The 12,229-nt window shown below is 40.2% G+C and overlaps 1 protein-coding gene across 1 annotated transcript in view; it reads left to right on the top strand.

Moving 5' to 3' along the window:
• Positions 1-12,229, top strand: part of LOC129202056 (probable acyl-CoA dehydrogenase 6) — a 92,474-nt gene that overhangs the window by 68,695 nt on the left and 11,550 nt on the right. The window contains exons 5-6 of the mRNA XM_054814076.1: positions 3,110-3,277; positions 9,484-9,657. Of these exons, the coding sequence (XP_054670051.1) occupies positions 3,110-3,277; positions 9,484-9,657 (342 nt within the window). The remainder of the gene's footprint in view (positions 1-3,109; positions 3,278-9,483; positions 9,658-12,229) is intronic.

Genomic DNA, 12,229 nt, shown 5'->3' with positions numbered 1-12,229 from the left:
GATCGTTAATGGACATATTCAAAAAGTTTTGTCCAAAGGCTGATATCCAAGGAGGAGCTCCAATTGTACCCTCCCTGCACATCAGCACTTCCTCTTTTAATGCAACCTGATGCAATTTCCCCTTTGCCAAGTTCCTTACCCGCATTTCCACTTTCATCCTAATTCTTATCTTTTCAAAATTTTAACTCATAGTTGCCTAGTAGTATCAATTTTAGTTTACTTGGGTCCGACAGAATTTTTCCTGTTCTGCTTTTCTCTAGAAAGTCCATTTTTGTAACAAACAAATCAGATTAGTTTTAAATAAGATACCACTGGTAAATTGAATTCTCTTTTCTTTCCAAATGTATCCTCAGGCTGTGCAGATTGCCAAAACCAACAACCTCTGTTTTCACTAATTTTGATTTCTGTACAGTCCTTCCTGTAGATGTCTTGCTTTTGTCAGCTATATTGTGAATCTTTTTGTAATCTCATGTGAAATATTTCTTTAGTTTTGAGGTGTCCTCTGTATGCCTCATGTTTTTTCTCATTCTGTTTTCATTTCTGTGGCCAAAACATTTTTTGTTTGCCCCCTCAATCTTCGATTTTGCTGGTTTTCATCTGCAAGATATAACTTAGTTTGACCTGCAGCAGTTCTTACCTTCTGAGCTCCAAACTGTAGCTTACTTCGATGATGAATCCCTTTCGTTTCCTGTAGGCCATCCCCTGGGTTTTTTTAAGTGATTATTAATTCAGTTAGACTTGAAGCTATTTCATGCAAGTTTTGGGTTTTTTTCCCCTGTGCCAGTGATGTAAATTCCAGATATGTGTTCTTCATTTTTTACTTTAAGAATATTCATTGCCTATCTTTGATTTTAATACTGACCTTAAAAGTTGAAGCCAACCTTTCCTTATGTCACGTCTATTTAGATGTATGGCTGAACTCAAGAGCACAGTGGAGAAGAAAACTTGAGGCTCAAGTATGTTGTGATTTGAATGGTGAAGTGACCAGCCTTGGTTGCTTATATGGCACTAGCTGTATCATATGCCTTTCAATGATGCCTTGTGGCCTTTCCTAGAAGGAAATGCTCTGTAAGTTGTTGAGTTATAGGCACTACAGGGCCAGTGGTGTGGACCTGCCAAAAATGAGTTATGGAGCACCCACTGAAGTAGCCTTTTCCCAGAGCTATGCTCTATCAAGGAGAATAATTACAGTCAAATATTCCAAATTATCTTCCTGGCCATATCCATGCAAATGAGTCCACTTGACTTTGTTAAGTAGGTTTTCAAAGCCTGCTGTATTTTAAACATAAAACTTATTTGTTGACTTAATCATATTTCTTCTAATTAAAATTAAAGAGAATCAACTCTTCATAAGTTGATTTGCAATAGTCATTTCTCAAGTGTTTGAAGCAAACTGTCTACCATCACATCTGGAAGTACTTGAACATTCCCATTAGCAAGGCATTTGTTCTTTAATCTGTATTAGGGTGGTTACTCCCCTGTGACGCCATGCTTGCAAGAACTGTTTACATTTGTGATAACATCACAGTGCTCATTGTTCTTCTGCAGACCTTCTGTGGGACCTCTATCTAATCTCTTCAGTAGCTGTTCCACAGCAAGGGGATGTGTGATGTAAATCACTGTCTATGCTCCCATCCTTTTCACTGTGCTTCAGTACAGTGTCATATTTCTTATTCAGTCTTGTGTGTCCTTCATTTATTATTTAGTCTTCATGTATATGATTGTCCAGTGTCTGTGTCCATGTATTATGAGCATCAGTACTTTAGATTCCTTCAGTTTGGCCTTCATTATTAGACAGATTTCTTATCAAGTCCCTTGGAAAGGTTTGGCATAGTCCTTTCATTGACTGAATAGCTATATGGCTACTGTTTTTATCCACATTGGTGCTATCTCTTTCCCTCACGGTTCATCATTATCTGCTTGTAAGTTCTTTTAGCCATAGCTATATTTGATATTCCCTTGTCTTATACCTTATACAATTTTCTCCCATCATTTTTCCCCAGTTCCTTCATTAACAAGACTTCTTTTCAGACATGCTGACCTCAGCCCCAGTTTATCTTGTAAATGAAGATCAGATACTTGGTTTTGCTTTGTTTTATGTTTAGAACCTTTGGGAAGAAGGTTCATGTTCAGATTGAGATGGGTCTGTATGAAGGTATAACCAGCTGACTTAAATGTGCCTGCCCACTCCCTTCACTTGGTGTCTGACTCCGACCTCTCCAAGTCTACTGCCTCCCTCAGCAGGTGGGCTCTATGGACTTTATAGTCTCATTAGATTTACAGGTGCTATTAGGGGGTGTGGTAGGGTTCTCTTTTACCATTGCCTCCATAAAGCTAGGTGTCTGTTAGAGAGCCTTCCTCAGCTGGGGTTTTAGTTGAAGAAATTCAGTTGCAGGGGAAAGAAGCCAGCCCTTTGGAAATTCTGCTGGAGTGTAAATAATAACTAATGATTCACTCTGGCTCTCTGTTGCGGCTAGGGCTGCTTGCAGCCTGATGTGAACATTCACGGATGAAAATAAGATTGTTTTTTGCCGGGGGTATTAATAGCAGATGTTTAGAACTCCTTCATGTACAGACATTCTTAGCATTTAGACTTGGCCTTTTGAAAGTTTACTAGCATTGAATTTATTACGCCATTCTGACCAAGAACATGCAGGAAGTGCGTGTTCATATATCTTTATGCATACACAGATATTGAGGCTTATGTTTGTATAAGTCAGGACTCTGAAATTAATGGCATCCTCAGTGACTAACATGCCCAGCAACAGAAACACGTAATAGATCACATCAGAATGAAATGTTTCTGATCACAGTTTTTGACAACCAAATTTACTTAGGGAGAGTTTTCTGCATTCATCCACTGGGATGAAGACTCCACCTAAAGGAGAGTGAGAGAAGTGGTCTGGTTTCCCTGGCTTGCCTTCCAAGAGTTGTCCAGACAGGTCTGCCTTGTGCAGCCTGGAAGGGTTAAAGGCCTTGAGAGGCTTGAAGGGGTGATCAGATGTTAGTTGTCTGTCTGAGAGCAAGGGAGTGACTCCGTCAGTCCTACAGGGACCAGCTTATCCCTCCTTCACAAGAATAACCCTTCATTTCCTATGTTTTGAAATAGATATCAAGACGACAGCTGTGAGAAAAGGCGATGAATATATCATAAACGGTGGTAAGATGTGGACTACATCCGGGTGCCAAGCGGACTGGATGTGCCTGCTGGCAAACACCAGTGAAGGACCTCCCCATCGAAATAAATCTCTCATATGTCTGCCAATGAATCTACCCGGTAATAACACCAGAACTCTTGCTCTTCTAATTTGATTTTTTTGGTGTGTTTGTGTATGCCCAATACAAGAAGGAAAGGTGTTTGACAGAAAGGACTGCACCCATAAATGCTCTTCTAAGTTAGGTGTTTCACTGTCGTACAAAGTTGGTTCTGAAATGCGTTTGCACGCTTCCACAAAAAAGTAGGGGACAAGAGGAAATGAGAAGGAAGTTAAATATTTTGCAGACTTCAGCCTGTGACTCCCAAATAATTTTATATGGAGAATCCTTTTTGCCAAAAATATATTTATAAAAGTTGTTCAGATACATATGCATGAGAAGATTTCATAACCTTCGGTGAGAATGAATAGACAAGTCAATGCCAAGGACAAAATCTCACCCTCAGAGAAATCACTAAAAATAGAGCCAACATTTTTTTGGAAGTTATAATATCCAGTGTCTTTTAGTTTTGGAGAAGTTCCACAAAACTTTTATCTTGTTTTTAGGTCCCCAAAAGGCATGAAGATTCAAACAGTCCACGAAATAAATATTACTCTATTTATATAGATCTTTGCTACATATGAACTATATGCAAAATGTTCTTAAATTATCTTTCCAAAATGTTCCAAAATTATCTTTCCTGTTTTGTATGAGGACTGGTGAACAGAATATATACTACTTTTTTTCAATGAATGGAGAAGTATTTTTCAGCTTGCTGTCTTATTTCTTCAGAAAATATTGAAAGTGATTCTCAAATGTGAAAATACAAGGATGAAGCGTTTAGAGATTTCAAACTTGGGAAATACCTCCCAAAACAATCTTGTCCCACATGCCAACACCTGCCTCCCAGGAGCCCATGGGCCATATCTGACTCAGGGTGGGTTTACTGACCAGTTATATTGAATACTAGAAGGATGCTGTGCTGTGATTGTATTGTGTGGATGGTCCTGATCTTCCTCCGATAACCTTCCTCCACGACCCAACCTGGTGCGCTTGCTGAAGAGAAGTGCAGGCATGCCCAGGGTGCTTCATGGCTCTTTTTGCCAGGGCGCTACTATCATTATCAGTTTAAAGTGCAAAAATAGTCTGTGAGTTAAAGGTGGGCTGGAGTGAAAGCTTCAAAGATGTTGGAAGTAGGGATTTGTTTTTGAAGAAGGTAAGTCATTTAGGTGAAGACACTGAAGAAATACATTCTGATCTAAGGGTACAAGTTTCAGTAGTACAGTTCACATAGTGTCTGTTCCTGAGTAGTCTGCAGACCTTGCAGGAATAACGTGCTGTACGCTTACAGGACATTCAGAGAGGATACAGTTAAGGTTATGTTGGCGGGGATCTTTTGCAGTTTTAGCACCTGTTCAAAAGTTTTTAAACCTTTTTGGTTTTCACTCATTTTATTATTTTAAAATTATGTAATATATTATTTAATATATAATGTATGATATTTTGTCATATATTTTAAATATATATTTAATATATAATCATGTATATTAATGTATTTATATATTAACATAAATATTAAAACCTACGGCATTTTTGTTCATTCAATTCAGAGTATTTTACATACAAAAATATATCTCATCATCAGCATTTCACATGTAGGGACACCGCCGTGGCAATGAAGTGAAGGTCCATATGTTCACTTGATGGATCAGACTGAGAACAAAACCCAGGTCTCCAGTGTTGCAAAAGAGGGTGATGAGAGCTACTTAAGGGGAATGTCTTGTAAGTGAATTTCAGTATGAAGTCAGTCAAGCGAATGAGTTGCCTTGGGAATTAAGCCAAGTTCTGAGTGGGTTGTGAGTGTCTACAACCGTTGGTCGTGCAAGACAGGCTTTGAAAGGGAGCTCAGAGAAGACGGACCTGAGCTGCTTCACTAGTTGTTGACTTTGTCCTTATTGATAAGTGATGAGTGAACATGTAACTCGGAACCAGAATCTCCCTGAATTTCTAGGTAAACTCACTTACCAGCTAACTGCATGAAGTCCTCCTTGTGATTTTTCAGGAAAGGGTCAGAGTGCAAATGCAATACTACTTCTCTGAGATCAGTTTTCCAAAAACAAGGAAGCAGTCAACTCACTGTTAGAGGCAGATCACGTATACAGAAATTGACTTGGAGCTTTTCAGCTACTTTACTTATTCCAAAAAGATGCGTGAGTCATTGTAGCTTTGGGGTGGGGCAATGTTGTTAGGTTACACTGACCTAACAGGCCTGTACACAGACCTTCTTTACCTGCAGTAAATAGATTTTGAGTAGAAAAATTGCCTGGGTCACCTGAAGTTGATCTGCGGAAGTGTAGAAGTCTTCCTAGAAACAAAAATGGCACTCCTCAAAGTGTATATGCTTTCATTCTTCTGCATGATACAGATATTGACCTCCAAAAGGGTCACTGTAACCACGATTGGTGACCTTTTGAAATGAAGTATTAAGACAGTTGATTGTGCTCAGTGGGTGTGTCATATCAGAAGTGAGATTTTTCAGGAAGGCAAAGAGGAAAAGTATGAAAAAGGCTGCCATTTGACACAGATGTGAGGAGGAAGCTCCAGCCGTTTTGGTACATCCTAAGGATGTCTGTCTGCCAAAGATTGTGCTCCTTGGAGGGCAGCAGACTAAGACCGTACGGGAAGTGTCTGGAGGACATCACCGAATGATGCACTATCAAGCGTCTGTAGATGTATGTGTGTCAAAGCTCAAGAACGAGCGTGTTATGTCTGACTAACTGCTGCACTCACCAGCCTATGTGGCAGGGTAAGGAAGGGATCCATGGCGCAGCGGTAACTCATTCCTTGCTAGCAGCTGGAAGGCCATGGGAGACCAGTCCAGCATTTCTCACGAAAATCTTAATAGTTTCATACTTGTACAATGCAGTGATAAAAAAAAGTTCCGAGTCTGAAAGCAAATTATTAAATTCAACAACTGGTAATTTATTGGAGATATGAAGTAGGATTTGCTGCTTCTAATTTTAGGTGTGTACAGTGTTTATTCTGGGGTGAAGCAAATCATGGTCTAGATTTGACAGACACTGCTGAATACATTTCTCATAAAGGGAATTTGGATAACATCAGTGTGGATTCACAACAGATACCCAAATTAAGTGAATACTGCTCATACTAATGATGTGTTAAAAAAAAAGCTGAATTTCTCATATGATGAAAGAGAATCTAACAAGTCGTAAAACGTCTGTGTAAGATATATAGACAGATGGCTTGCAGCCCTAACCTGGTAACTATTTGTGCACTGGTTTGTCCTCTGAGTCCTCAGATAGCGCTAGGGTAGATTGCAAGGAGGAGATAACCGAGAAGAGCACCCAAGAAAGGGGAAAGAGCATGTTTCTCAGGTTGCAATTTAAAATGTGCCTCTTTCCATTTGTAATGGCACTAAAGGGTGTCAGGAGAGAGCAACTGCCTTTCTCTCAAGACAGAATATAGGAAATAAAAGAGATTGTCAGAAGGCTGGAGGAATGGGAGAAAATTGAAAAATCATAAGACGCCTGGGAAGGACTGCCCAGGAAGAGATATAGCAATCCATCTCAGTTATACTGGTGCAAGTAGCACAAATGGCTCTGTCAGAGTGATTTTAGTAAGTCAGGAACTTGGCCTTGCTAGATTGAGATTTGTGTGTTATTAGATGGCTTGTGATTTATTTAATACAGACTAACTCCAAGAGTTATCTGGGCAGATGATTCTACTGCTGCTGGTAATTTTTAGTATATAGCACTCCTTATGAAGAGAATGAAGAAAATCAAACTAAGTAAGGGAAGATTTTGATGCCCGTATTGTAGCCAAAGAGATGATTATGTATCATTGTCTTAAAAAAAGAGGAAATGTAAAGGATGTGCTAGCAACAGAGGGGGCACTACTTGAGGCTGATGCAGTTTGGCCTCCTTCTGAATGAGAAATATGAATTAATCTAAAAGCAAGTGAAACTGGTAAGGCAAAACAAAGAGGGGATGCTGCTGGATTCAGGAAACTTGAACACACAACCCGATCTGGAAGAAGTACGGATAGAAATCATTAATACATTTAGCTCCTCTAACCAAACCTGTAAGAGCTTTCTTCAATAGTTGTTGTATGTGGATCTGGGCAAGTACACAACAGGATTGATTTGGGAATATAAAGAACTGGCAGCAGTTGTACTTTTTCCAGCAGAGTCCTTAGTAAACCACCCACTAACAAGAGCACTAAGTGCATCCTTGTATGGGTGAGGAGCAGTGATTGCATAAAACCAGCTGGAAGTAGACCGAAGACATGATCTCTGAGACTCTCAGAGAGACAAAGCAGTAATATTCCAACAGGAAAAGATGTTCCAGAAATCATTTGGGCCTATAAATGGTTCAGTGTGTGTTTGTTTAGCTTTGATTTTAATACAGAAATAAACCAGAAATGCTTTTTTGGCATGACTGGGTGCAAATTGCTGGATAATTTTCAATCCGAGAGTCAAAAATTTATATACAGCTGTCCTGATTTTCTTCCTGTGTTGAACACACATCAAGGCAAGTATTCCTAACACATAATCTGTTTATAGATTGGCTGGTGGAGAAGAAACTTGGGTGGAAGGTGTGGAAGTCTATGTGGACCTTATTCTGAGAGCAGTCATGGCTTTTGGAAATGTTGTCAGTATTTCATCTCTGTGGAGAGATGAAACTTTCCATAACCTTATTCAGTGCAGCCAGAGAGAGTGAATTTGAAGGGAATGACTGCCAACTTCTTCTGCCTGCAAAACCAAAGTAATTTTCACATGGCTGAAGGCCTCCTGTCAGTAGAAGTTGAGATGTCTATATTAGTTCAGAAAGAGACGTTCACTGAAAGCCGCGAAGGATAGCAAGGTACGAACAAGAATAGAGAGGGACCACAACAATCTGTGCGGTGACCAACTCTAACTAAGCCATGTTAGATAGTAGTAGAAAATAGAAAAAAAAAATAGAATAAAGAGGAAAATATTACCAGAATACCTCCTCCTCACAAAACTGGTTAGAATACCATGTATGTGGGTAATAAAATGTTTGATTTTCTGCAAAGACATATATGCTGATTTGGAGGACTCTTTTTCTATGTATATTGATTTGGCAAATGTACAAATCCTCATACCTGGTTGTTGGCCTCAGTTTACCTCTGAAACATTCTTGACTTCCATCCCGAATATTCGCATTAGCCTCAGAGTAACAAGGAGGTAAAAACTGAAGATGAGAATTGCCACAAAAAAAACAGTGGATGTCTGTTAAACTCTCACGGCACAGTGGTAAGCCATGCTTGTGTCTGAACAATAGCAAGAAAGAACTTGTAGCTAGGAAAAACCAAACAACAGGAAGGAGTCCTACCTTGTGTGACTAGGTAGCTGAAGTCTTACGTGGCCAAACTCAAAGGTTCATCTCCGACACTCCGTTGCGTGTGGGGTCAGAGTCAGTGCTGTGTTTAGGGAGGTCTGGGGGGACGCAAACCCTCTTCACAAGCGTGTCCACAGGAAGACTCAGAGGAATGAATTGTGATCATTATGAACCCTCCTATGACTACTTAGGTGAACTAAACAGTGTTTTGTAGGCCATCATAAAATACATAGTTTTATCAAAATTTGTAGTTGATATGGAATTGCTGAATGTTTGTAGCAGTTATGAGTTTGAGTCTAACTTTTTATTATTAGGAAAAAGTGGTGTGGTGTGATTATAAACTCTCTCTTCTACAGGTACCAGAAAAAAATCAGCGTAGGCTAGAAAGGGGAGGGTAAATGTGGAAGAGAAGGAAGGAAGAAGATTTCCAGGAGGGAAAACCTAGCTCTGTTTTTGTCATTGTTAAATGACATTGTTAATTATTTCTCTACTGTTTCACAGCGGCACAGGCACTCAGCAAATACTGCTGAATTGAATTCTCAGCATTTTATTATAGTGCACTAAAAATCAAACATAAGCAAATAAATACTGCATTGTTTCAAGATGTGCATGAACTAAGATTATTACTACTAGTAAACAGTGATTATTTGGGGACATAATGAGAAGTGGGCCTTTACAATTGCAGTTTCTGATTTGCTAGTTAAATAAAATGGAAAAACTCTTAAAAATAGGATGTGGGCCATTTTACTCTTAAATTCCAGAATACTGTTATGTTTTTCCTAAAGGTAGGTTTCACTGTGGTCTTGGCACATACCTTCACATCTGCAAATTTCACATTGTTAAAATGCTGTACTTGTACATAGCACTTGTATTTTTTGTGGCCTTTCTAATACCCCTTTTTCTTCAGGCGTTCATGTTGCTAAAAAGATAGACAAACTGGGCATGAGGTCATCAGACACAGCTCAGATCTTTTTTGAAGACGTAAGGGTCCCCAGCAAAAACCTCATCGGTGAGGAAGGAAAGGGTTTTACATACCAGATGTTGCAATTCCAAGAAGAACGGCTGTGGGGAGTAGCCACTGGTAAGTCATCATTTGTGCTTCTGGGGCTGGGCAGGGACACAGGGGTCACCCTTCGCATGACTAACAGCACTTTCCTTGTATTGTAAACTGCAGTGACCTCTTATGATCTGTTTTTGAAATCTGTCATAGCCTGGATACAGACAACCTTCCCTTTCTGTAGGAAAACTTGAAATAGAAAATATTTTGTGAGGCATCACAGAGGCTGGTTTTGCCCTGTTTCTTTTTCTTGGTGCTTTTCTGCAGATAAGAAAATATGACATCGTGTTATGTCTGCTACAAATATAGTACAAAGGCTATCAAATTACTGGCATGAAATAGAAGGACGGTGACTTTTCCTGTAGTACAGTAAGCTATGATGTTTATCCTGGATTGTAGAAAATTAACTTAATGGCTGTGTAAAGAAGTGGCTCTTACAGGATGTAAGAGCTTTGTTTTGCTATCTGTTTTACCTCTGTACACCTGGGACATAAGCGGTACAGCACCTAGTTGCTTTCCCTGAAGTTATGCTGTCACAGAGTTCCTGTTGCTCTGAACTCAGGCCGTACTCAAATCCACATATTTGAGTTATACAGATTATGGATATTCCAGGTAACCAGATCCAAGTCTGGTTTGTCCATTTTCAGCCTCACCCAATAGTGTTTGCTTCTTCAACTTAAATGTAACGTGGTGCACTGTAAGAAGATTGGTCCCCTTTAAATTTCAGGGTTGTATAAATAATCTCACCATATTCGTGCTCCTGTGCATATCCTGTCTGATACTGTCTGAGTGTGGTTGGGGAATCGGGAACTCCAAGAAGTGATTTTCTGATTCAGTGACCAAATAAAAAAATCACTCCCTTTTGTGGGTTGATCCCAGACCAAATATCTTAGAGTACAAATGCTTTAAAAAAAAAATCTTTCATTTGGGCCAAAATTCTTAGTTCAGCCTGAGATAAATAGTAAATGTGAGAGTAGTTTTAGCAAAGAACAGGAGGTTAGACTTGCAAGGGATGCCACTGCAGACTCAGGCAAGGAGGAGACGTGGTCTGCTGGTCCCGCTTTAATCAAAGCATACACAGGCTGCAAGATCGTGCATTATGCATTTTTATGCTCAGTTTGAAGTCTAAGTTAAACAAAACAATCAGAAACTCTGGGTTGCAGTGATACTCCCCAGGCAGCAGAATAACCCATGGCATTAGTCATGCCACAGGCAAGTGACGCGCACTCACAGCATCAAAACACAAAGCCTGGCAGGTTAGATCACTCTTGTTAAAACCACTGGCAGCTTGGTACTGTCCAGCCTTGCACAACTGCCCGGCAGTCACCGTGCTCTGCCAGGAAGCAGGACAGCAGGTTTCAATTCTTTTTCCCCAGAACAACACAGCAGGAGCAGGCCAACCCTCACCCTGGATGAGCAGTCTGGGAAGGGCATCTTCGTCCCCCCCGCCGTGGCCAGGCAGGGGCCGTCAGGGAGGAAGAGCCTTGGAGCTCACCAAGGGAGAGGGAGCTGCCTCCTGCAGCGTGGTGGCCAGTGTGTTATACCTTGCTGGGCCCTCTGGTTTTGCTTTTATCTGCTGATATAAAATGCATGAAAGCACTGGGAGCAGGGACAAGACCTGTGGTTTAGGCCAAGTTGCAAACTTCAGAGTTGAGGTGAACAAGAAAAAAGAGTAGCCGATGTTCAGAGGGAAGCCAGGTGCTTGATGGATGTGATTTGTTACACCACGACATCTAGCTGTTAACTTCCAGTCCTGCAAATTGTTTTATGTATGTTCAACCACAAGTGTTCTGCTGAAGGTTCAGGTGTGGAAAACTATGTACATGCCTTCAGTAGTTCTGAGATTAGGTCTGCACATGTAATACTAGTCCTCACTGCTGGCCCTCAGAGGGACGTTTCTATTCCTTCCCAGTTCGTGACTATTCATGTGAGATTGAAGATCATCAGTTTGCTTTGAGGGACCAGTCCTGGCATCCATCACTTTCAGCTTCCTGAAACTTGGAAGAGGCAGTTGACTGCCATTCTTTTCTTTCTTTCTTTCCTTTTTGGGCATTGATTTGTTTTGTTGTGTTTTGGGGGAGGTTGTTTTGGGTTTTGGTTTTATGTATTTTTAGCATCAAGTATCATGTGTTCCAGCCTTCTCTTTGTTTATTAATTACCTTCTTTGTGGCCAGATTCCAGAATGTAGGGGGAGTTTCCTTCCTTCTTCACCTTTTTTTTTTTTTCCTTTTAAAATGAATTTTCAGTCAAACAGATGTAAAATATAAATGGAAAATTAATTTCCTGGAATTGCAATATTTGGTCACAGGTGTGGTCTTTTCTTCCGAGTGACACATTATCAAAGGCATTGGTAAAAGTCGCTGCGTTTCTTGCTTCATTGAAAGAGAAGAGCTGCCATGTCTCTCTCCCATGTTGTGACACTCGGTAAACACCATCTATTTGTGGACCTGTTGCACTGATCACAGGAAAAGAATGTTGTTATGGCAAGACACCAAACAGGTTTTTTGTGAGTTGCTTAACTTGGAGGCAAAGAGGGAGTTCAGTGTGTGTGAGAGAGCAGAATGGCACTTTTCTAATGACTTCTATCTGCTCCTAT

This window comes from Grus americana, chromosome 2 (assembly GCF_028858705.1).
Source record: "Grus americana isolate bGruAme1 chromosome 2, bGruAme1.mat, whole genome shotgun sequence".
NCBI classification, from domain to species: Eukaryota; Metazoa; Chordata; class Aves; order Gruiformes; family Gruidae; genus Grus; species Grus americana.
The sequence above is the reverse complement of the archived record's forward strand: the minus strand, read 5'-3'. Positions and strand labels throughout refer to the sequence as shown.